The sequence below is a fragment of the Protopterus annectens genome, chromosome 14.part0 (assembly GCF_019279795.1).
Source record: "Protopterus annectens isolate FY-2018-M chromosome 14.part0, PAN1.0, whole genome shotgun sequence".
NCBI classification, from domain to species: domain Eukaryota; kingdom Metazoa; phylum Chordata; order Ceratodontiformes; family Protopteridae; genus Protopterus; species Protopterus annectens.
In genome coordinates this window covers 502,405,141-502,431,370 of record NC_056748.1, presented here as the reverse complement: position 1 = coordinate 502,431,370, position 26,230 = coordinate 502,405,141, and the positions used below count along the sequence as shown (strand labels likewise).

At 39.0% G+C, this 26,230-nt stretch overlaps 1 protein-coding gene across 1 annotated transcript in view; it reads right to left on the bottom strand.

The window, feature by feature from the left end:
* The window catches only part of LOC122788691 (extracellular calcium-sensing receptor-like), a 94,054-nt gene that overhangs the window by 12,990 nt on the left and 54,834 nt on the right, over window positions 1-26,230 (bottom strand). Inside the window, exon 4 of the mRNA XM_044055586.1 lies at window positions 4,983-5,106. Coding sequence (XP_043911521.1) covers window positions 4,983-5,106 — 124 coding nt within the window. The remainder of the gene's footprint in view (window positions 1-4,982; window positions 5,107-26,230) is intronic.

Below are 26,230 nucleotides of genomic sequence, written 5' to 3'. Positions count from 1 at the left end.
ATATTTGAGTTAATGTCTGTTAATCCCAATGCCTTAATTTTGAGTTACTTCAATAATCCACCCATCCATCCATCATCTGAGAGTCTTAAACAGCCAAAAATAAGCATGGCCCACATTTTCCATGATTTCATTAATACCAGCTCCTTTGATCAAACTGTCCAAATTCACAACACAATGAGTCTTCTTCTTCTGGCTTTTCCCAGTTAGGGGTCACCACAGCAGATCACCTGTCCGTTCATGATTGGCAGTGGAGTTTTACGGTGTCGAGTTGCCAGCCTGGCGCCCAACCTTCCACAGAAGGCACACACATGCACACACTCACACCTAGCGCTAATTTAGAGTGTCCAATCCACCTACAGCATATCTTTGGGATGTGGGAGGAAACCGGAGCACCCGGAGGAAACCCACGCGACCTCAGGGAGGGCATGCAGACTCCGCACAGAAGGCACACCAGCCGAGGATCGAACCAGAGAACCTCTTGCTGTAAGGCAGCAACGCTAACCGCTGCACCATTGTGGCCGCCCTCACACCACAATGAGTAATATACATAATCTTTTTCCTTACAAATGTTGCCAATGCTTGTATAACACCTAAGGCCATCCACCTCCTTGATCAAATTTGACAAGCAAACTGTCATCTTTTCATACAAAATTTGCACTAGTCAGCCCATAAATTCAACTACTTTATGAAGATACTTAAAAAACAACTGAATAACCCTTTCTTAAAACCTAAAATATTTTATGATATCTTTCACTCCTTTAATCCTTCTCAAATAATGAACCTATCAAAAACAAGCATGGTGAAACACCAATGGTGGAATTCCTAGATAAATAACCTTTGTAATCACACACACACACACACACACACACACAGACACACACACAGACACACACACAGACACACACACAGACACACACACAGACACACACACACACACACACACACATATATATTATGCATATATATATATTTATGGTTCACAAATACAATATTAGGAATCTGAAGGTAGCTAAGTCTTCAAAAGACAACTCAGGACCTTTATCTACCATATTTATTAGGCATATTACAGGTATTACCCAATGCTGCCCTGATATGAAATGGAATGGCACTCCTTATTTTATTTTGATACCAAAACCATAGCTAACATCCAGGCAGACAAATGTAGTTCAAACTTCCTCATCCTTCTCACCCACGTGCTCCTTTCTTTGAATCCATGAACTATGTTCATCTTATTATCTCCTTTCCTTATAGTGAGATGGGTACAGATAATGGCTTCAAAAACCAATGGGAGATGCTCCACAACATATAATCCTTCCATGCCTCCAATGTGCATGGTGTTTATCAGGTTTAGGTGGGAACTTTATGTAATGCCCAGCCTCATGAAACACAACTGCAAGGAATTTGCCTAATATATGAAATGTGGAGATTTGGAATAGATTCATGTAAATTTGCTGAAGGCAGCTTTGGTGAACACAAATAAAATGAAAGCAGCTTACCAAAATTACCTTCAGCAAATATTTGAAGAATTTTTTTGCAAGAGGGCAAGCCCCCCTGCACTCCTCATATGGGGATCAAACCCCTGGAATTAAACATACCAACTCTGAGATCACACAATACTGGAGAAAAAGGCAATTTCCACCGTTGACAATGGAGAGTTGGCCTTATAACCGCTGGTGAGGATGCCTGGGTAATAACGAAGGCTGTAATTGTTACACTAATTTTTGCTCCTGCTTTACAAACATGCTACATTTCTTAGATCATTTTTGGAATTTTGGATAGTTTGCAAATCGGTGACACTTAACTATTCATTTCTTCAGTTACATATCATACTTAAAGCACATCTTTTGGAATTGACAGCACATGAGAACATTCTTATCTTCTAAGTAGCACCTTGTCCCAGGTAAAAATTATTTTGGAATTCAGACAATGATAACCTCTCTTTCCATCTATCGCTCTCTCTCTCTCTCTCTCTCCGTCTCTCTCTCTCTCTCTTTCTCTCTCTCACTAAAACGGTGAAATGGTGAAAGAGAAGGGGAAGAGTAAACAAGGTAACAGGAGGGATTGAGGGGCCACATAAAAATAGTAATATCAAATAATTGACAAATGAATTTAATAAACGTTCTTTAAAACAAGAACTGTAAAATGGTTTACCAGCACTCCTACATACGGTAAACTTCAATCACTTATTTACTTCTGAATGAAAGCAGTTTAAATTCATGTCTAAATAATAAAAAAGAAAAAATCTATATACTCATAAACAAAAGAGGAAATTAGAAATAGCCAAATGGGGTAACCATTTGAAATATCGGTACTCGATTAGATTGTGTCCCAAACTACAGAGACTGACTGGCTGAAAGAACGGACTTACACATACTAAGTCCAAGATACCATTTCAGTAACCATTTGAAATGTCAGAACCTGCTAGAGTGGGTCCCAAAATGTGGAGATTAAATGACTGTGAAATAGAACTTATGTATACTAAGTCCAAACTGCCATTTCTCAGAACATTCCCTTTTCTCTGAGGTATGTTAGTCTCAGATTCAGTATATATAGGTTGCAGGTGTGACCCCCCCCCCCCCGCTAAAAACTTTAAAGAAGAAGAGTGATTTTTGAAATTCGCTTTTCTCCTATGTTCTAGGCCTTTTTTTTTTGCTTGTTAGCACTCAGCATTTTTGAGTGCTGACATTTAATAGGGAGCTTGCCATCTTTTGGAATATTCCCTTTCGTCCAAGGTATGTGAGTCTCAGAGTTGGTATATATAAGTCTGGGATGGGGTGAAGGGTTGCAGGGGGTGATTGACTCCCCTACAAAAAGAAATTTAAAGGAGAAGAGCAATTTTCAAAATTCATTCTTCTCCTGTATTTTCAGTCTTTTTTTTTCGGTGAGTGACGATATTTCAATGGGGAACCAAAAAATGGATCAGCCCTTGATGTGCACACGACATTCATTTGTTCATTTTTATAATATATTCAGGATTGAGTGTTATACATTAAATGGGAGAAAATATGCTGTCACAGAAAAGTCTGTCACACCAGCAGTGATGAACTCTGCAAAAATGGTCATAAGCCTACTTTCACTACAAGTAAGTGTGTGTGTGTGTGTGTGTGTGTGTGTGTGTGTGTGTGTGTGTGTGTGTGTGTGTGTGTGAACTTGGCATGAGCATTTCAACTAATTAAAATCTCTCTTTACTCCATAATTAAGGGACTAACACTCTCACAGCAACCCTCTGTGAGATACACAAGTCTTAAACTTGTGGCAAACTTTCATAAACAGTTAGAGACAATTAGGTGGGTTGTGTACCTTAACTGAAAACAATACAGAACACAAGGAAAAAAGGCTAATGTAATTCAAGTTACAAAATCAATTTCAGATTACAGATGAGCATTTTGAAATGTTTAGTATACTGACAAATGTCTATATAGTTTATACTAACACTAAGCAGGAAGAAAACAGTAGAGAGGCTCCATGCAATAAATGGGGCATTGTGAACATGTAAGAGAAAGTTTAATATATTAAGTCACGTCTACTTTGTTTCATTGAATCTCATTTCACTGAATTTCATTTCACCCCGACCAGTTCACTGAAAACTCAAATTACTGAAAACTCATGTCACTGAATCTCATTTCACTGAACTATAGTTAGTATATATGGCAATGTGTAGAGTACTGTAAGGCAAGTAAAAGGTATAAGCTTGTTTCCCTATTGTAGTGCAATCCTGGAGTTAGTATATATAGCTAGGAGGGTGGGGGGCACAGTGCCCATATTGGGGTGTGTGGGGGACTTATCCCCCCACTTAGTTTGAGTACATATTGTCTTTTGGAGAGAGTCATTGGTCTTGCAACTATGCATGTCTACTGTTTAATACGTATTGTTTTGAAGTTTTTGGTAAAATACAATATAAAACAAACAAGGTGGGGGGCTATGCCCACCACACACCCCTAACTATATATACTAACTCTAGGATCGTACTACAGTGGGGAAAAGGGCATATACCTTTTACTTGCCTTACAGTACTCTACACAGTGCCCTATATACTAAGTTCAGTTCAGTGAAATGGGATTCAGTGAAATGAGTTTTCAGTAATTTGTGTTTTCAGCGATGTGATCAGGGCGAAATGAAATTCAGTGAAATGAGATTCAACGAAACAAAGTAGACCAATTAAGACATCATTCAGCACAAAAGTGAAAAAAGAAAATCCAGGCTAAAAATGATATGGATGATAAGAAATACATGCAGGGGAAAGTAACACATGAATAAGGAACCCATATAAGGGGAAATGCCCATATTCTCTAGAATGGCCCTATATAAGGGATACAAGGTGCATAGCACGTTTTTTATGCATGCCTTTCAGTGATGTTATGTAGTATTGTCAGGCTACAGCATACACAACAGCCACCACAGAACAGTGCCAAGAAGCTAAAACAGCTTAGAAAGCCATAGCACTTTCTCAATGCACATATAAAAGTAGACTGAAGGGTTTAACAGCTTTTAAAGCTGTTAGTCTACCAGAAATACACTTTGCTTCTGGCTGCTGCTTGCTTGGCACTGCTGTTTTTTATGGCTTTTGAAGCTGTAAAATACTTCATGCTTATACACATTTTTCTGCAACTAATAGTAGTACATGGGAGCAGCAGAAGCTTTGTGTATTACAAAGATTTATGAGCAGGTCTCTCAAATTATAAGTAAAAAATGATGTGTTTTCAACATGGATGTCAAGATTTACCTCTTGCTTTTCCTTCACTCCACTTTCAAGGTAAATTTCTTGACATTCATGCATTGAACACATAACATCATGGTTATGATTTGAGGTCTCATCATAGTCTCTATTACCATACTACTGCAATGAAATAAACCTCACCTTTAGACACAGTTTAAAATTGTTGGTTTACTGTATGCCTCAAGTATTTCAGTTTCTGTGTTATAGATCACATAAATCAGCATAAGCCATTTTTCAGACCAGTGCTTTTAATGGAATAACATACCTGTTTCATTTGCAATTTCACCAGATGAACATGGAATGCAGTCAAAGCAACAAGTAGGCTGACCCTTCCTCATTATCATTCTGTATCCGACAAGGCAAGGGTCACTGCAGACAGACTTAGGGACCTAACCAAAAATAAATACGTTTTAAAAACTAACAAACACAGAAACAAAGCAGCAAAAGTTACATTAAAATTATAGCTGTGTTTGCTACTTTATGTTGAAACATTTTTATTTGCCTGTGTTTTCCTGGTTGCTTAATACAAATAAAATATTATTTCATGGGTTCATAGATTTATACTAGGCTAATGAGCACTAGGGTTTTATAAGCCTAGCTGCACAACCCATCCCAGTTTTGTCCCCTTGGATGCCTATATGGGGGTCAGACCAGGGGTGAATTTATGATTTCCCAACCAATGGTCAAGGTTTCATTTGAATAGTATCAGGGATGACCTCTGCTTCATGTGGATGAGGTGCTTATTCCATAGTATGGGGATCCTTTGAGACACCTACTGGTCTTTCCAGCACATTCTATTTATGCTACAAGCAAAATTCAGGTTTATGGATCTAGTGCACCTGGTGCTGGTTGTTTTGCAGACTTGCAAGAGATCCATCATAGCTGGATCTGAGGATGTCTTATATGCCAAGCACAGATCACATCTCAGTAATATGTAAGATACTGAGTACAGAGCTAGGGCATTAAGGTGATATGTGAGTACAGAGCTAGGGCATTAAGGTGATATGTGAGTACAGAGATAGGGCATTAAGGTGATATGTGAGTACAGAGCTAGGACATTAAGGTGATATGTGAGTACAGAGCTAGGGCATTAAGGTGATATGTGAGTACAGAGCTAGGGCATTAAGGTGATATGTGAGTACAGAGCTAGGGCATTAAGGTGATATGTGAGTACAGAGCTAGGACATTAAGGTGATATGTGTAGGGCAGGATCCTCATACTCTAGATTCTACTGGTGAGGATCCCCTGAGGGTGTTCCAACTAATTGCTGGTAAATGGGTTCATAGATAAGTACTAGGCTAGCTTGTGGGCCATTTTAAGCCTAGCCAGTTTCTCTTTTTGTACTTAAAATAACCTATCCCATTTATTTATAGACTGGCCTTAACCATCCCATGGTCAATGATTATATATTACCCTTAATGAGAATAACTGGAATTATGCCATAAATAATTTGAGGGGATCCATGCATGGCATAAAGTATTTATAAGCTACCTCTTTCCATTAGTAGTACAGGGGGCAGTTCTAGAGTATATTTTCTGTTTCCATCCATAGAGCTAAGTTGCACTTGAATATGAACAGGGTTGAACTTTGTTTTATGTGGATGGATCTGTTCCAGAGCAGCGGTGTCATCTGCGAGATATACCTGTCCTTCCAGAAGAAGTTTAGATCCCTAGACAAAGTATTTCTGATTATATTTGTCTTGTTGATGTGCAGTAAATCCACAGTAATGGGTCGGAGGATGCTTTGTATGCCAGACACTGGTCACCTCTTAGCAGTTTGCAGGATACAAAGTATAATGATAAGGCTTTGAGTTGGTCCATGTAGGACATGTTGTTAGCCTTGTATCCTTATAGTAAGATATCACTTTGGGTGTTCCAGTTGTTGCATGTGCCTGGACAGATACATGCCAAACAGGGCATTATATGCAATGACTATCAAAATGAGGACTGAGTAAAGGGGACAATGACATCCCTAGATCTAGACACAATCTCTGTTTATAAGCTAAGCAATATAGAAGGACTTTCTTATAACAATGGACACATGTCCATGGTGAGAGATTTACTATTGGAAGTAGCATTCCAGAAAAGGTAAGTCCATGTTTTAGCCAAGAATGGGACAGTAGCTGTTTTCCATTCAGACAAAATGAAACTCAGAGTAAGAAAGAGGGTATAGATGTATGTTAGTGGTATTTCACTCCACGACTGTTAGTAAAAAATGACAAGAAAAATCTAGGCAAGCTAGAATTCCCAGTGTGTGTTCCTTAAGCCTCTTGTATTAGAGGCACATGGGATATATGCAAACAACCCTTAAGAACATCAGGTGTTTCAGCTATATGGCATTTCTGAATACCATGCATTTTTTTCTTCTTGAGTCATTTAATTGACAAATTCAGGCCAATAAAGTCAAATCCCACTAGCTGTGTACATGGGTGTTTCAGCCTTGTTATAGCTTCATCAGCACAGCATAAGTCGACTGTTTGGCTAACCATTAGAAACACAGGCTGTTATACCCAACTGATGTCCATTACCATTAGGGTATATGCAAAATATCCCAAATAAACCAAAACAATGAGTAAAAAGGTCACACAGAAAAAATAATTAATAAAAACTACAAAAACAATCAGTAAAAACTACAAGAAAAATCTAGCCAAGCTAGAATTTCCACTGTGTGATTCTTCCACTCCTTCCTTGTCTGTTTTAAAAATACATTTTCCCAGTCTGCTATCTACCTCCTGATCCATAAAAACAATTATTATCTGATGGTCTGAGAACCTGGTTCTAGCACATTCCACCCCCTTTATCCAATTTAGTTGCTTCCAAGAACATAACCTACTGAAATCTTTAGAGCATACTTTTCAATAGATTTTTCTTGCCTAATTTTTTTTCCCTATAGAATATTGTGCTCCTTTTCTGTCTTTGCATCTGAACCTAGCATTATCTCCTCTTTCTCCCTCCTGACTCTCCTAATGAATATGTAAATGTCTTTACCCTCTGTAACCTGTAACAAATATCTGATTTGCTAAAATCTGTAGTATACCCTAAGAAGGGTAATTGCAATACACAGCGTATTGTGTATATTGCTGAGTGTGAGAAATGCGACGTATACTATATAGGAAAGACTGAGAGGAAATTCAAAACTCGTATATACGAGCACCTGTATAGTATTAGGAAAGGAGATACTAAGAACGCTCTAAGTAGACACATTATAGAAAAGGGAAGTGAACATAGTTTTAAATTTGCTATTATAGACCAGGTAGAGGTAAATGACAGAGGAGGAAATTGGAAAATATATTTAGCTTGGTTAGAAAGTAAGTGGCAGATATGTTTAGATGCCACATCCCCCCCGGGTATAAATGACCATATAAGTATCAAGCCTTTTTTGGCATTAGAGTAAGGAAATTTCATCAGCCGAGTACATTTTATATATATATTTTATACATTAACACACAATATATATTTTTACTTATTTATATATATTTACTATGAATTTATAAATTCAAAATTTTAGCATAGGGTAGATAGTATAAGGGACCCAATAATGAAATGTATCATGCACTGTATAAAAGCACTTTAGTACTAGTATATAGTACATTTGATGACAGTGGTTAATATACATATTTTTGTGACTTTTTATTGTATTTTTATTCTCAACAAATGTTAATTGAGTGATTTTGTTTTAATTAACAATTTTGTTTTTAACCAATTATGTAATTAACTTTTTGGCGCCAAAAATTTGTGTATATAAAGGAAGTGACATGTTAGGGGAAATGGTTCTGAAGAAATCTGGTAAATGCAGATGAAAGCGCTCAACCATTCTTACTAGATGTACTTTGTGGTGCTGGCAGTTATCGAATAAAGTTGTGTGACAAAAAGCAATAGGCGAGTTTGCTTCTGATTCACGGCTCGAGTCCAGGGGATCTACGTTTGCTATTCTAAGAGTTATTGTTGTTTTGTTCCACTTTGGTGATTTGCTAAAATGACTCCTCTTGTACTGTATGAGTCAGCATGATAAATGTGTAACAGTTTCATTTTGTTTCCTCCATTTTGTATATCCATACTCATAGGTAGTTACAAGGCATTATGGATTATAGATCAAATTCCCAGTTACCCCGAGACACTGTCTCGTTAAGTGACTCACTCAAGATCACACATTAGGCAAATGAAGGCTGAGGGAATCAAACCCTATACCAAAGGAAGTTCACATTAGTAGTTTATTGACTTAATCCTTTGGACTATCAGATTACCTGAAAGCACGACTGTAACATTGATTAATTTAAAACTAAAATAATTGTATTGACACACCTTACTCCATAACCATATCATCTTTTCATGATCACAAACCTTCCATTATGAAACATTTTGCCTTCTGTCCAGCTGATTTATTAATAGATTGAATATTTTGTAAAGGCCAAGCATAACTAGAAACCATTGAATAATTGTCAATCACAATCTGATTGCTGCCACACTATTTACATGCACAGTGATTAATTTTCAGCCTAGCCCTCATTGAATTTTAATTAGCAGTCTAACTCTACCTCTGCCTAATTATTCTGCTCATGTAAATAAAATAAAAGCCTTTTTCCTTATTTGTTCATATAATTCCATCAGTGTCTTTTTGTCTGTTTTAGCGTTTTAACTTACTTGAGCACAGTTTTTGGTGTTAAATTTGCCTATCACATTACAACTAAAATCGGCTCACTCAGTCTTATTCCTGTAGTCAGAAAGCCATTGATCATCAAATTCAGTTTTGTCTCTTGACCCTGCTTCTCCTGACATAAACACAAGAACACTTCAAAGCCACTGACTCACATCTATTATATTCAAATTCAGCATTTGGCATGAACAAAGTTAACAGTTATCAATACAAACATTCTATAATGCGACTCTTAAACCAGAATAACAGCTGTTCTGAGGCCCAACAATATGAACAGCTCTGACAAATCTACAGTGTGACAGACATTATGTTCCAAAGGAGTAACATATCTACAGTGACCACTTGGGAAAACCTGACAACTGCCGAAGTGCATTATTCTAGACAGTTCCCTTTCACATTCTTGATCCTTAAACTGGTCCAAGAAATGAAATTTTGGAATGAATGGAGGAAGATCTGCGCAGCAACCCCCCCCCAAAAAAAAAAACAGGCTGTCTACGTACGCAGCGTGTTCTCCTTCCTTTTCTGTCCTTTTGATACATCAGTAACCAAATGAACAGTGAAAACAAGCCAAGAGATGCATAGCAACTTTAAGATCTTTTTATTGATGTCACCTACAAAATTGTGCATCAACATTCCCCTTAAGACAACTGTTGTCACATTGTAAACATTTGAATCCTGGCTTGGGACTACCACACTTTGCAGGAAGGAGGCTAGTTTGAGGCTGAACAAATCCTACCGCATATTGGAAAGATGAATGACATCTTCCTAGTTCTAGATGGGATCATTGTCTGTGAAGTCCAAATGGTCAGTAACCACAAAAAGCAAGTAAGAAGTAGTCCTGGTCATCCTGTGGTTTAAAAATGATTGATCGAATGCAGCTGACTTGTAAGTCACACTTCAACTTAATCTAGGCACTATAGCTAACCAAGCTGATAAAAATGTCGGTGTACAAGTGTTGGAGTGTCACTAGACTTTCAAGATCCTAGTCAGCAACTTACTTTTTGGGACTTTGCCTACGCTGTTAAGTCCCAGATGAATTATAAGGGCATGCAATTGCCTAATGTGCAGATAAGGTGCTGCAGTGTTGGTAATATCTGGTTCCAAATCATGCCACCAAAGCCTTCCCAAATAATATCCCTGCTGTGGGGATCTATAGCAAATTGAGAGCTTCCTCATCAAACTGTCTCCATGTTTGCTGCCCCGTGGCAAATGAATGACCCAAATTCAAGATGCATCAATGACCAGTAATCAGAACAAGAAGAAATAATCAAGAGTCAAAATTACCCTTTCCATGAATTAAAACATAGCCCTATCTGATGTAAGCTAAAAAAGCTCTTCACAACTATCTGCCTATCTATTTGATTAGATCTACTGAGTATCCTTCTGCAGCAAGTCTGAGGTTTAGCCCACACAAAAGGAATGGGACAAGTAATCAATACTTGAAAGTCCTTATCTGGCTTTATTTAAACAGGAATCTAAATCTTTGGGTACAAAGCTATTGAAGAGCAACAATCCCATGAAAAGGCAGAGTAACAGAGATAAAGCTCTATCTAGAGTCACCTGATGACCCAAATCTGCTCAATCAGTTTAGGATCTAGTCACCCAAATTTATCGACAACATACACAACACATGATTCCATTTTAAGGAGCACAGAAGCTCACCAATGCAGAAAGTTCCTGCATATATCCAAAAGAACAGAACAAACCACAGAACATATGGATGAGAATCGTTTGAAACCACATGAACAACCACCAGGATAGCTATCAACAACGGTTTTCAAATCAGCTGCCATAAGTCAGAAATCAGTCCTTATAGCCTGTCCCTGCAATTTAGCAATCTGTCAATAAGCCTGTGTCTGATATCATTCTGAATCCCAGATACTGTTACTGAGCTGCCAAATGCTTTCTTCTTAAGCTTCTAAATGCTTTCTTCTTAAGCCATTGGAAAGTTAAGTAATGCACAATTAAGCGTGGTAGCTGTCATCTCTATTCTTGTGGGAGACTCATCTGGAAGGACTGAAAGGTCCTAAGCTGCTCCATCTGATCACTTTGTATTAGAAGCCCAGAAATTCCACCAAAGCAAGTCTGATACTCCATACCAATCCTCCATGGGTTGGTTGGGATCTGGATGGGCAAGGCCCATGCTTTTGCACCCAGCTGCCAAAGCCTACAGACCTACAAAAAGAAAGACATCAAACAAGGACTTTACAAGTCCCTAAGATGCATTCAGCAAAAACAGACAAAATGATACATAAACTATGAAGAACCGACAACTTTAATAATGACTGAACCCAAAAAGGCCTTGATGATTTTTTATTCAGGACCAGTACCACAGCTTAGTTCTAAGACTGAAATGAAACACTCTTGTGCAATTTGTCCTGCTAGACTGCCACTGCTATCAAATGGGCATGAGTTCCATGGACATGAAAAGGTGACATTTCTTTTCCACTTAGGGGATATGTAAAAGGCCGGGATGCAAAAAAACATTGCCCTTTAAAATAAGCTGTCATGCCACATCCCTCTGAGGTAAATTAGATGAAATTTGCAATCCATTTTTGAATCAAACTCAGGGTAGAAATTCTAAATGACTCAAATGGGGGAAGGTGAGAGGGGCCTGCAATTCTCTACTCCCAAATGTCCTTGTCCAACAAATTCTTCATCACTTCTGCTTTGTCTTGAACTTACCTAAGGTTCCTGAAAGTTATGTCATCGTGGACATACATACAATTTAATAGAGAACCCTGACATAAAATCATATAATATTCATGAGTGATTTCTTGGTTTGTGTAGTCTTTTAAGAAGGAAGCTAAAATGTCTGTCTTGATGGGAGACTAATTCAACAAACTTCTGGTGGAAGCCATGATAGGAGCTCAGTCCCTTAAAGCCTTGAAAGGAGGCCTAAACCCCTCTGGCTGGTTTGCTGGTATGGTCTATTTCTTGACCTCTAAGGCATTATTGAACCTATGCTTTTTGATGCCATCTATAAACCAGCATTTGGCAATGAAATGCCCACCCCCACAATGTGAATAAACATGGGTGAATCTACACGATGATCATGCACATTTTCTTATATTGAAAGCCCAACAGGTGTTGTGCTTACATCTTACTCTTTCTTCACCACTCCCTGAAGTCACCCTTTGTCTATGAGTCATTGCTCCCTGACCATGTGTCAGTTTGACACTCCTCTCACTTGACAGACATCTTGGCTTACTTGTGTTTATCATATGTCTGGTCATACCAGCAGAGGTGTAGCTAGCCATTCTGGTGCCCAGGGCAGCCCCTCAAGTTTAAGTTGAGGAAACAGAAAGAAAAACATACCTCTAGAACTTGAAGAGAAAAATAAAGAAAGGTCTTCTTTATTTTTAAAGTGTAGCAAACTTCTAGCTGCATTGATAACAATATAGTTTATGACAAATGTAGAGCCATAAATCACTTCATTTCTGACCAAAATGCCATTAATGCACTGAAATGCACTGAAGACCAGCATTTGCCAATCAGGTCACCTAACATTTTGCACCTGGGGCAGCTGCCCCCTTTACCCCACCCTAGCTATACCTCTGCACATCAAAGCTGAGTTAAATCTCCTCTTAAGCTATGGGCTTCCCATGGGGTTAAGAAGCAAATTAATAAAGGTAAAACTTGGGAAGGTTCCCTTTCTTTGTCACTCAGCATGTAATGTACAAAACACATAACTCAATTTTCCCATGATTTTGTTCTGAACTTTTTGGCTGCCTCTTGTATAAAGCTGCTAGTGCTGCAGCTAGATCCTTGGCCCAGAACTTCAGACTCCAAAATAAACTGAATCCCATTGGAGTCAACAAGGTCAAAGGTGTCCAAATAACCCCCTTGTCAGATTTTTTTCTTTAACTTAAGAGGGAATATGAAAGGAGATGACTGAAGACTTATGAACAATACATCGAATGTTTGGCCTCTGATAAAATTTAATCATCCACCTCAGCCCTTAAAAACCCTGCACTAACATCACTTGGCTGAGTGCCAGGTAATAGCAGATGTGAAAATTATATTCTGATAGGACAAGTCTCATCTGCATTAATTTCTCCTGACTCTGGCTGAATTGCCAGAGAAGAAGGCAAATTGTTGTATATAACCAACTCAGACGGCCTAGACTTCCTTTCTTGATTAAAAGCTTCAATGAAACCTTTCAAATATGCTATCTACTGACTGACTCTGTTAATCACGCAAACCCAGCTGGTTCAACTGAGGAACGTTACCTGGCAGGATGGCATTCTTCACATGGCTCTACTGGGTCTTTTGTTGATTGGCATCTCACTTTCTTTGATGCTCATTCTCTCTCTCTCTCTCTCTCTCTCTCTCTCTGGAACATCTGAATTTGAGAGTTGCTGAATTCTCTTCTTAAGGTGACTTTGGAAAGCACCTTCAGAGAGTTCTGTTGTTTTGGTTGAGAACTGGTTGAAGAACACATGAGATTGAGCCACTATCTACTACTATCTATTCTAGAAGTATTCAAGAACCACTATACTCAATAAGCACAAATCAGAATTTAGTATTTATTTATTTTATTTTAAATTTGTTTACTGGGATAGTCCGACTGGACCATGTCCATTTACAGCTGAGGCCCGGGGAGAAAAGCTCCACATTTACATAACAATCAGACAAAAAAATCAGACAGAAATGTAAAACAGATAAAGAGAATATCAACAATATATGAAGTAATAAAAAATATATGTTTACCATGGTTACCAAGGGAAATGCCATGCTAGAGATAAAGTAATTAGAGTTGTGGTACTGTAGCATATATACAGTAAGTATACTAGGAAGGAAGGTACATGAAGAAGCAAAATAAATGTTATGTAATACATGGACATAGCCATGTGTTCATAAGATATGATTCAAGTGAGTTTTTGAACAGTGTGGTAGTGGATGCAGAAGTCAGAGAAGAGGGGAGGCTATTCCAGGTTCTAGATATGGTTTGGGAGAATAAGGCTTAACCAGCATTAGTGTTAGCCCTTGAGCTACAGAGTAGTGATTTGTTAATAGAACAGAGAGGACAATTAGCTTTGTAGTGAGTGAGAAGCTGACTTAGTGCTGGGGTTTTATCAGGATGTTTCAGGATGTTATAGGCAATAATTAGTTAGTGGTACCTGAGTAGTTGAGGAAGTTCTAGCCATTGTAGGTCTCTTAGAGCCTGACACAGATGAGTTCTGAAAGAGGAGTTGTTAGCAAACTTGGCAATTTTATTATAGCATGACTCAAGATTCTCAAGGTCAAGTTTTCTGGTCAGAGTAAGAATTGGTGCTGAGTACATTACTGTAGACAATAGGTGAGTTTGGGCTAGGGTGATTCGTGCCTGATCTGAGAGGAAATTTTTGTGTCTGTACAATGTTCCCATTTTTTTTGTGTACATATTTGATGGTTTGGGAAATACGGACATCAAAGAGGAGGTTTATGTCAATTTCTACACCAAGGAGTTTAGTATGGATTGAAGGAGAGATGGTAATGCCATTTTTGGAAGTGATGGTAAAGGAAAGAGGGGTAGTTTTTGATTTATTGGGGGTGAATAGGAGTAATGTAGTCTTGTTGAGGTTTAGGATGAGTTGGATATCAGTAATCCATATCTCCACAGAGGTAAAGGATTCCTGAGTGAGTTGTTGCAGAGTGGTGAGAGATGTGGCAGAGCAGATCAGAGTTGGATCATCTGCATACTGGATGAGAGTGGCATGTTAGGTGGAGGTATACAGATTGTTAGTGAAAATAGAAAAAAGAAGTGGGCCCAGTATTGAGCCTTGTGGCACTCCAATAGTAGTAGGTAGTAAGGAAGATAGTGTGCCTTGCCATTGGACGGATTGCTGCCTGTCTGATAGATAGCTCTTGAACCAGGCCACAGTAGAGGGGGCAAAGGATAGGAAAGCTAGAGTAAGGAGTGTGAGACCATATCAAAAGCCCGGGAGCGATCTAAGAATACAGCAGTTACAAAGTTACTGTCATTTCTGTGTTAGTTAACCAAATTAGTAAAAGAGAGAAGGGTACTGGTTGTACTATGGTATGGCCGAAATCCATGTTGTGTGGTGGAAAGAAGTTTGTGCGTGTTCAGGAATTGCATAACCTGAGAATGAATACATTTCTCAAGTAGTTTAGATAAGGGAGATAGTATGGCAATTGGGCAGTAATTTGAGAAGTCAAAAGAGTTGCCACCTTTATGAAGAGGAATGATATATGAAACTTTCCATAGATGAGGGATAAAGGCTTCCTGTATTGAGTGGTTTATAAGGATAGAGACAGGATAAGATAAGGATTCAGCGGCTAATTTTAGGAAGTTTGCAGGTATACTATCAGCTGAAAGGGTGGTAGGTTTCAATTTTAGGAGGAGTTTTTTTAATTGTAGAGGTGGGAACAGGAGAGAGGGCAAAGGAAGGAATGTTATCTGGACATTTGGTTGGGGCATGTTTCAGGTTGTTTTTGGATAGTTGGGTCGATAATGTCAAAATAGATTCGGTGAAATGGTGATTAAATTGGGAGGCTATGCTCTCGCTATTATCGGTGGAGCTAGGAGCTGGAGTGGTGGTTTTTCCTGGTTTTAGTAAGGAGTTGACAGTTTGCCAAAATTTTTGAGGATTTCTTGAGTATTTGCTTTGGGCACCAAGGAAGTAGTTTTGATTATCACGTTTTGTTTGTTTCCTGGCCTTATTTCTAAGTTATTGGTAGTTTTGTTTGGTTAGGGTAGTGTTATCTCTCTTCCAGATTTTTCAAGCCTTGTCTTTGGACTTTAGTAGGGCTCTTGTGTCCCTGCTTAGCCATGGTGCAGTTAGTCTTAACTCTTACCTTCCTGATGGATGCAACACTATTGAGGACATTGGTGAAGGTACTATTGAAATAGTTGACTGCCTGGTCTAATCCTATGGTCCGTAGTGGCTCCCAGTTACATTGTTTTAAAATAGTGTTAAGTTCCTGAGGGTTTAGGTTGCGGTCACCTCTGATTTGTATATAGGCTATGTGCTTGGGTAAGTTGGTGTGTTGGGAGTAGGAGGAATGTGGGAAGGTGGTCACTAAGACCATCTGGTAGACAGCCTGTATGGTAGTTTTGTTTGGGGCAATTGGTCAGTGTCCAATCAAGAATAGATTGTTTTATCTACTCTAGTGGGATCTTGAATGAGTTGAGAAAATCCAAAGAGGTTAATATGGTTAGTGGGATTGTTAGAGTTACAGTCTGACCAGTCAGTATTTTAGTCACCTAGTTGGATAGTTTCTTGTGGAAGGTTATCACTAGCCCAGTGTAAGATTTCTTCAATTATGGGAGAGTTATTTCCTGGAGGGATGTAGCAACAAAGTATGTTGATTCGTTTTTTGTTGTTTAAGTATAAGTATAAGGTTTCCACGTTATGAAATTTAGGTAGATGGGTTTGTGGAGGTTGGACGTTGAGTGTGTTTTTAAAGAGAATTGCGACCCCAACTCCCTTCCTGCCTACTCTATCTAGTCTTATGGTATTATAACCTGTAACCTTGTTGAGGTAAAAAAAGGCATCAACGTCATATGACAACATAGCCAGTAGCATAGCTAAAGCTGAAAATAAGCGGTGCACAAAGTTTGTGGGGGGTACAAGCTGTCGATCCTAATTGCACTACTATGCATACTGGCATTAAAATATCAGTATTACATTTATGGTCAGAACTAAGAACTGTAACACTCCATGTGTGGTATAGTTTAAAAGTACTTTTTTAATTTCTTTTTTTGCTCATCATGTTAAGGCAAGAGTTTTTATTTTCTTTTTTTGCACAAAATTGTGTGATGGCACCAGGCACATTGTAAACTAGCTACACCTCTGATAAAAACACCAAATATGAAATAACTACAGACAAGTATGAACCCACTATTTTTTTATAACACACAATACTAAGAGAATGGACTTAACAGCATTATCTGAATTCAAGAAATCTATAGCCTAAAAATGCTGATAATCCAAAATATTATAATAGTTTGTTACATATATCCTATAATATTTTTACAAAGCAGTGGTGATGAGTGTAATATCATGACAGCATAAGGGACTGTCATTAACAGGGAATTACTGAAATAAAAGAACATTGATAAGTCTAAACTTCTTGTAATTATTTGTTTAGTATTATCCACTGCCTTTTCAAAATATCCCCACACTTTTCATTTTGAGGATTCTCTCTTCCCCATGGCAGTCTCAACTGTGAAACTATTTGCTCTTCACAATAAGCTGTATCACTTCTGTACACCTACCTTCTCTCCAGCTGGCTAACTAACTGTGATTCTTAGTAAAACCAATGCATCTTTTCTTCTCATTTTTTCCTTTTTACTCTCTCTTCATGTATTTTCCTTTTGTTGACCATGTAGTGTAACATTCATCTGCACACTAAGCACTTTCACTTGCTTTCATGATGCCCCCCCCCTCACCTTCTCTTCCTTACTCGAATGGCCACAGTTACCCAATATTTTGCTACTCATTCTACACTGATTATTCTTTGTATTTCTAATTGGTCTTTATTTCTCAGATATAACATCTTGTTTCCTTTCCCTCTTTCGTTGTCCATCCTTTATCACTTTCTATGGCCACATTATTAATCCCTGACTGTAACATACCCAACATGTGCAGTGCTTCTAAATTAAATGTTTTATAATAACTAACTTAATCATCTCTGTTTATGCTTATAAAGTTTATTAGATAAACAAAAGTTTTCATCAATGTATTTCCATCAAAGTTAGCATTTGTATTTTATGTTTACTAGTAGAGTTATGGGCAGTCTCTTTATACCTGATATATTACTATAGTTTAGAAAATGGGTGGAACTTAACTACAATACCCTATTGGCGAACAAATGCATCAAATCAGCATGTTGCACTGCCATGAAGCACGGACTGAAAGCATACAGTCACCATATTGTTTTCACTCATGAAACAGGGCAGCAAGTGTAATGAATAATACATAAATAAAAGCAAATGAGCAAAGGTAACTGCAATAAGCAGTAACAAGGAGCTGCTGTCTTGCTTTTCCCCTCGCTGTTCATGTGTGTGTGCTCAACTATGAAATGTCAACTTCCTGAAAGTCGATTTTCCAAAAGAATGAAAAAAATGCCTGGAAAACACAAGGGCAAAAAAATCATTTTTTCTTGCTGTTCTGCAGGGAACCAGAACTGTGGACAAGGGTAAGGCAGTCCACACAGCCTATCTGGACCTCGCCAGGGTCTTTGACACCATCCCTCATTCTGGAATCATAGATAAACTTACAAGCTGGGCATTAATCCCTACATCACTCGATGGGTTGCCAACTGGCTTACTGACAGAACCCACACTGTAAAAGTAGTCAACTCCAAATCCAACTCCTGACAAGTGACAAGAGGAGTACATCAGGGTTCAGTCCTGGGACCGCTCTTGTTTGGCATCTACTTCTCTGATATACAGGCCAACACTAAGGGACTCTGGCTAACAAAGTTCGCAGATGACTGCAAACTGGGAGCCATTACTGAATCCCCCAAATGATGTGATATTTTACAAAAGGGCCTTACAGAAAGAGATGCTTGGTGCCAGAGCCATGGGCTCAAGCTCAATGCCAAGAAATGTATAGTTATCCCCTTGTACCCATGAATTAGCACATAGGTGGCAGTACACTAAACACTGAAAGTGTGATAAGAGACTTAGGGACACAGGTGGGCAGTGGTCTCACCTTTGATAACCACATCTCCACAACAGTCAGGAAATCTTTCTATGTGGCACATGTCATCACTGAGGGTTTTTCATCCAGAAAAAAGGAGGTAATTGTCCCACTGTACTCAACCCTCATTAGACCCATTATAGAATACAATGCCCCATTTGGTATGTACCTCTCAAGACATCTGTAACAACTGGAAAGGCCACAGAAATACCTCACTAAAAGAATCACAAGCCTAAAGAAGATGCCCTATACTGACCATCTAAAAAAAAAACTCCAGCTATACTCTGTCGCATATCGTCTACTCAGAGGCGATCTCTGCTTAACATACAAGGCCATGTCAAACCCAGAGCTGTTGGACATGCTACACTTAAAGAAATCCCAATCCCTCAGAGCCACATGCTCCAGGGATCTAAACCTAGTCATCACATTGAACAAAACATGCTGGAGGGATAGGTTCCTGACCCAGAGACTCCCCAAACTCTGGAATAGACTGCCCATACATGTCAAGCAGAGCACCTCTTTGGCCCTCTTCAAAAGGAACCATGATGATTGGATGAGAGATAGGAAATTCAACCCCAGGGATCACATCAGTCACCCTGCTAGACAGGGATCCAGGGAAGTAAATATTGTGGGAAGAAATCGCCAGGGAATTGTCATGGCTAAGCTTGTATAGGCCCTAGGGCTGATTAGCCTAGTACCAACTTATGAACCTATGGAAGGCAAGCCACCACACCCCCAAATGTATATATACCAACTCCCCTTGTCAAAGAAGTGAATCACTCCTGGTGCACTAAATCACATCAGCAATATTTTTTTCTATGGGAAAAAGTATTTGGCCATTATGCTGTACATTTTATTTTTTGCAGGCTACTGATACTCAAGCAATTTCATCTCTGTCATATGTAGGGAAGGTGTGTGTGTGTGTGTGTGTGTGTGTGTGTGTGTGTGTGTGTGTGTGTGTGTGTGTGTGTTAGGAAGATTAAGAGGGAGACTTTCTGTAAATGTGTGAGACACTGTCTCTTTCTTTCTCTCTGCCTTTGCATCTATTAGTGTGTGTGCAGAAACATAATAAAAAGTGTGTTTGGTAGTTTGGTGTCATTATATGTCATTATATGTGGAGGGGATGTTATTTTCATGTGATTTGTATTGTTAGATGTTATGAAATTCAATGTTATGGGTTTTAGATGTTCTGGGTTTTAGATGTTCTGGTCTCAATGTTATGATATTAGATGTTATGGGTTTTAGATGTTTTGAAGGGGACCCATATATATATATATATATAAACTTCTTGTGTGTATGTGTGTGTGGGTGTGTGCGTGTGTGCGTGTGCGTGTGCGTGTGTGTGTGTGTGTGTGTGTGTGTGTGTGTGTGTGTGTTTGTGTAGACATTAAATGTTTGCATATATGTATATTTTGGATGCAAAATGCATCTTCCAACATCAATTACATGTCAACCAGCAATTATGACACGTTATGTGGACAAATTATTTAATATAAAAATAAAAATACTAATGGTATTTAACAGATAGCCCATTTTCTAAGCATAATGATGCCCTCCAGGGTGATCATTATTGGGGAAATAACCTCTGGACTGTGTGTAACCCCCATCCTCTCAGACACTACTGTTTGTGCATACTTGTGCTAGGGCTTTTCTCCATGGAAAACAGGCCATTACTACATAAGTTTTCACAGCTAATAAAGTTAAATTAAAAACTGGTTAGAGAAACTAATAAGTAAAATGTCTGGCTCAGTGAAACTGCTCTTCTTTAAAGTTCCTAAATCACATAGAACTCTTTCTGGAAGATTATGTCTCTCTCTGGATCAGTTATTGTCAGTGTCACTATTTTCTCAGCAAAATATATATATTTGTAAACATTAATTTGCCATGTTCTGCCTTTCTACAACTGTGCATGCTGATATGCTCAGAACACACCATCAGTCCTTACATCTGTGTAATCTAATTCTTCCCTTACAAGAAGTTTAGCTGTAACAAAATTTTCCAAATGATATGACTATACTTCCACCACTGACTTTCTCTACCATTATAGACCATAGCTATGCCAGCTGTGTGACTTCACTCAAACCCATGAGGAACCTAATCACATAATCCATCTACATTTATTTAATTCTCCGTTATACAAACTGGTAAAGGAAAAATACCCTACAACTTCATCCTGATACATACTTTCTTCTAGAAGTGTACACAAAAGCAACTCTCAGGGTATACTATTACAATATACCCAGTGTCCTAGTCAAACTTCCACTTGTGTGTATAAATACTACTTTTGATATCTTCACTAAGGGGCTATCTACAGTCCTAGTTGGAACAATCCGGTCAACTAAAAGCTAATTAACATTTTTGAAAAATTAATAATGCTACCTACAATCCAGTTTGTAATTTCCGTTGTTATCTCTGTCATGTCATGTAAATGATGAGTACCCGTAATTAAATGACTAACAGATTTTTTTTTCTTTCTTTCATATATGTGCCTTGATTTTCACAGATCATGACAGAATCACATATTTGCCATTGGAGAACGGACACATAATTTGAGTCAGACATAATTCATGAATTGTCACATCCTGTATTTTCTTTCCATTTTGTGCTTGGTGGATAGCCTCATTATCACCCTTCAAAAAATTATTTTTTGGGGGTGAGTAGACTCTCATCTCAAGGCACAGTCATTCTTCCTTATTCTACAACCCTGAATGAGTGTGTGCTGCCAGATGACTTTCTATGTTTTTTTAGATTTGTGTTGCTGTTGGGTTATATCACCTGATTGAAATGACAAGCTGACTGAGGCATACAGGGTGTTACTTTATTACACTTTATTACATTTTTGATTTGTAGAAACTTTATGTCCATTTCTGAATTGTTAAAGTGGAACTATGTTTGTCTTTCGGCTTTTCCCGGTTAGGGGTCGCCACAGCGGAACTCCGGTCTGCTAATGATTGGCAGTTAGTTTATTTTATGGTGTCGAGTTGCCAGCCTGACGCCCAACCATCAACAAAGGCATGCCCATTCAACGCATGTCTTTCGAACGCCCACTCGACCACGGGAAGAACATGCAAACTCCACACAGAAGGCACTCCCAACCCAAGCCGAGAATCGAATGGGAGAACCTCTTGCTATGAGGCAACAACGCTACCGCTGCACCACCGCAGAAGTCTGCACCACTGCGGAAGTCATATTATCTAAAATTCAAAGCACCCTGCTGATGAGATTTGGATTAAAGTATATCCAAATTAGGGATTATAATGAAACATCAATTTTCCCTTATTCAAGACACAAACCTAGCAACAGAAAATATGAAAGTACACAAAGTAATAATAGTAATCAAACAAAACACACTAAAAAGCATACAGTTTAGAAAATCAGTTTTGTAGTGGGTGCTGTGCACCTTATACTTGTTAAGGAAGGTGTTGCGCCCCTTGCATTCCCCTAATGAAGGTGTTCATAATATACTACCTTTGAGGTCAGATAAACTTAGAGAAAAAGAAAAGTGCAAAAAAGCAAGAAATTCACCTTTCACCCTATTTTGAGTTGTGTGACTTTACAACACTGTGAGAAAAAAACTGTACCATAATACTAAAAAGTCAACATACATATGTTAATTTTAAAAGATGCCATATTTTAACATGCATAAAAGGTACACATGATACATAACAGTACTCCGCCCATGTTAGCGCAGCCACATAACCTAAACTCATCTAGAATAATACTATAATAACATTAATAAATAGTTTGCCTATTTAACATAACAAGGCATACTCCACGTGTATATTGTAAATGTGTATACCCATCTATTCTCTGCATTCACATTTCAAATATACTCAAACTTGTATAATTAGTGGCTGCCAGGAATAACTATATTTACTAATCCTGTACCTGCATTTTTCTCAGCCTGTACTATTATGTTTTAGTGTGCTCCACTGGTAAACAATGCTTAGTGTACAGTGAAAGCTTTTGTATTGTTTTAGACAGTAAGCCCAGCTAGTGCATGACACGACACGGTTGCAATGATTAATGCACACCTGCATGCTTATCAAATGTAAAATAAATAAATCAGTTACTTAAAAGTAAACCGTGACATGTCTTAACTGGATTTCCAAAAAGAAAGCCGAGTAGAGGCTCCTTTAACACCAATGTTTATTACACTGAGAGTGCTTCCCCACGGTAACTTCTGTTAAGAACTCTGCCAACTTGTTACACTGGGAACTTTTTTTTGATAATTCACATGTTGTACCTTTCTTCATTTTCACAAAACTTGCAGTGATGACAGGCACTAGCTACAAGTGTGGAAGTTGTGAAAGTCCTCTAACACTAAAGATGTACTGCACACTTAAGCAAGGCTTGCACTGTTAAGCAGTGATATGCAATATAATGAAATAGATGTAAACACACCAGTAGTAACAAGCTACATGACTGAGCAGTTACCTGTTCTGTGATATCAAAAATCAGTGCAAGGCTAAAAAGATGCAAGACCGAACACAGCAAGCAACACGTTGTGGAGGAAGGTAGATGCATGGACCATGTAGTATGCATTTTGTGACACCAGAAAGCAGCAAGTATACCCATGATACATGCAGGAGCATGCTTCCAGTGAGTGCCACATGCAGGAACAGGCTTCTAGTGAATGCCACATGTAACTAGGCTGCTACATGTTAAAAACACCTAACTACAGCTACTCAGTCATGTGGACATATAATGCTTCCATGAAAGGGGAAGAAAGAAGAATATAGGTTCATAGGTGTGTACTAGGCTAATGGGCCTGGAGCCTTTACAAGCCTAGCCCATAGGATTACCCTGGCATCATGCCACCCGACCTTAGTTCCTAGTGCCTCTTTCGAGTAGAGCCACTGGAGTGATCCCCGGGGTGAATTTTCCATTTCCCATCCACTCATCAAGATTTCTCTTGAAGAGGGCCAGTGAGGTGCTCTGCTTGACATGTATGGGAAGTCTATTCCATAGCATGGGCAGTCTCTGGGTTATGAACCTGTCCCTCCAGCATGTTCTGTTGATTGTGGTAATGAGGTTATGTTCTCTGGAGCATGTGGTGTGGAGAGATTAGAATTTCTTTAGATGTAGCATTTCTAACAGAGCTGGGTCAGACATGACTTTGTAAGTCAAGCAGAGATCGCCTCTAAGTAGGTGATATGAGAAAGAGAATAGTTGAAGTTTTTTGAGTCTGTCCATATAGGACAAGTGTTTAAGGCCTAGGATCCTCTTTGTGAGGTACTTTTGTGGCCTCTCCAGTTATTGCAGGTGTCTAGTGAGGTACATACCAAATGGGGCATTGTACTCAATGATTGGCCTAATGGGGGAAGAGTAGAGGGAGACAATGACCCCTTTCTTCCTAGATGCAAAACCATTAGTAATGAGATGTGCCACATAGAAGGACTTTCCGACCCCAGTGGGCAATGTGGTGGTCAAAAGAGAGGTTGCTGTCAACCTGTGTTCCCAGATCTCTTATAATGCCTTCTGTGTTCAGTGGACTATCATCAGTGTGGTAATTCAAGGGAATTGGGTTTTTCCCAAGGAGGATGATGACACATTTTTTGGCATTGAGCTTAAGGCCATGGTTCTGACACCAGTCATTGGTGTCATTGAGGCCTTTCTGCAGGATGTCATCACTTGGAAAGTTAATAATAGCTCCCAACTTGCAATTGTCTGTGAACTTTGTCAGCCAGATTCCCTTCATGTTGGCCTGGACTTCAGAGAAGTAGATACCAAACAGGACAGGACCTGGGACTGAACCCTGTGAGACTCCACTCATGACTGGTCAGCAGTCTAACTTGGAGTCAGCTAATTTCACACTGTGGGTTTTATCTGTGAGCCAGTTTGCAACCCTCATAGTGATATAGGGGTTGATGCCTAGCTTAGTGAGTTTTTCTATGATTTTTCCTGAGTGGGGAATGGTATCAAAACCCTTAGCCAGATCAAGGTAGGCTGTATGAACCACCTTGCCTCCATCCACAGCTCTGGTGACTGACTCAAAGATGTCGACCAAGTTGAGAAGGCATGATCTACCCTTCACAAAACCAAACTGCGTAGGATCCAGAGTTTGGAGATTCCCTATATCCTTGTTTATTAGGTCCATGATGATGCATTCTATAGCTTTGCATATCAGACTCATCAAGCTAATTGGGTGATAATTCTTGGGGTCTGTGGTCACTCCTCCTTTGGGAAGAGGGATGACTGTAGCAGTGCACCATTCGGTAGGGACAATGCCTGAGGTGAGGCTGTGATTGAACAGAACACACAGGTGAGGTGCCAGTTCACTCTGTAGTAAATATAGAACACAGCCAGTCCGGTCCCATAGAAACTGTATTCTTGGCATTGGACAGTGCTGTTTTAACCTGTGCAGCAGTAATACTGGATTCCTGGCAATCTACTGGTATTGTGATTGGTCCTGGGGGAGGGGAGGGGTAAAGTTAGCACTGAATCTGTCGGCCAGTATATTGACAATATCTGTTGGCTCAGTATAGGAGGTACCATTGTGCAGTAGCTCAGACCAAATCTAGGTATTGCCATGGAGATTCTTTACATAACTATAGAAGGCCTTGTGGTTGTCTTTACTATCTGCTGAAATTCTGTTTTCATAGCTAGCTTTACAGGATTTGATAAGGGATCTCAACCTTTTGTTGAGGCTGATAAGGGAGTTTTTCCAGTTTTGGGACTTCACCTTATTCCGCATCAGTTTCCTCCTTCTGTCGTAGAGTTTGTTTATGGCAGGGGACCACCAGATTGGCTTCCTTTTTTTTGAGGAGAGCATCTTAGTTCTGTTGGGTATGGTGAGATCCATGCATTTGTGTACTTGTTCTACAGTGCATTGGTGTATGATTTGGTGGTCATGCAACTATTCTCCATTTGCATGGGTGCCGTGAAGTTAACTACCTTTGTTTTTAGGAGCCCAAAGTTAACTTTGGAGAAGTTTTTCATGGTGTTTACCTTTGTGGGGGGAGGGATGTGGATTTCCAAGGTGATTAATTTATGGTCGGATCTAACCAGGGAGGAGTTGACTATTGTTGTAGAGCAATGGTTGCCCATGTTATTAATGACCAGGTCAAGGATGTTGCTACCTCTAGTTGGGGTAAGAACGAGCTGGTCCAGAGCATTGGAATTAATGAATTACAGAAAGCATTGGGCAAGAGTATTGGTACATGAGTAGTTTTCCCAGTTAATGGAGGGGTAGTTGAAGTCACCC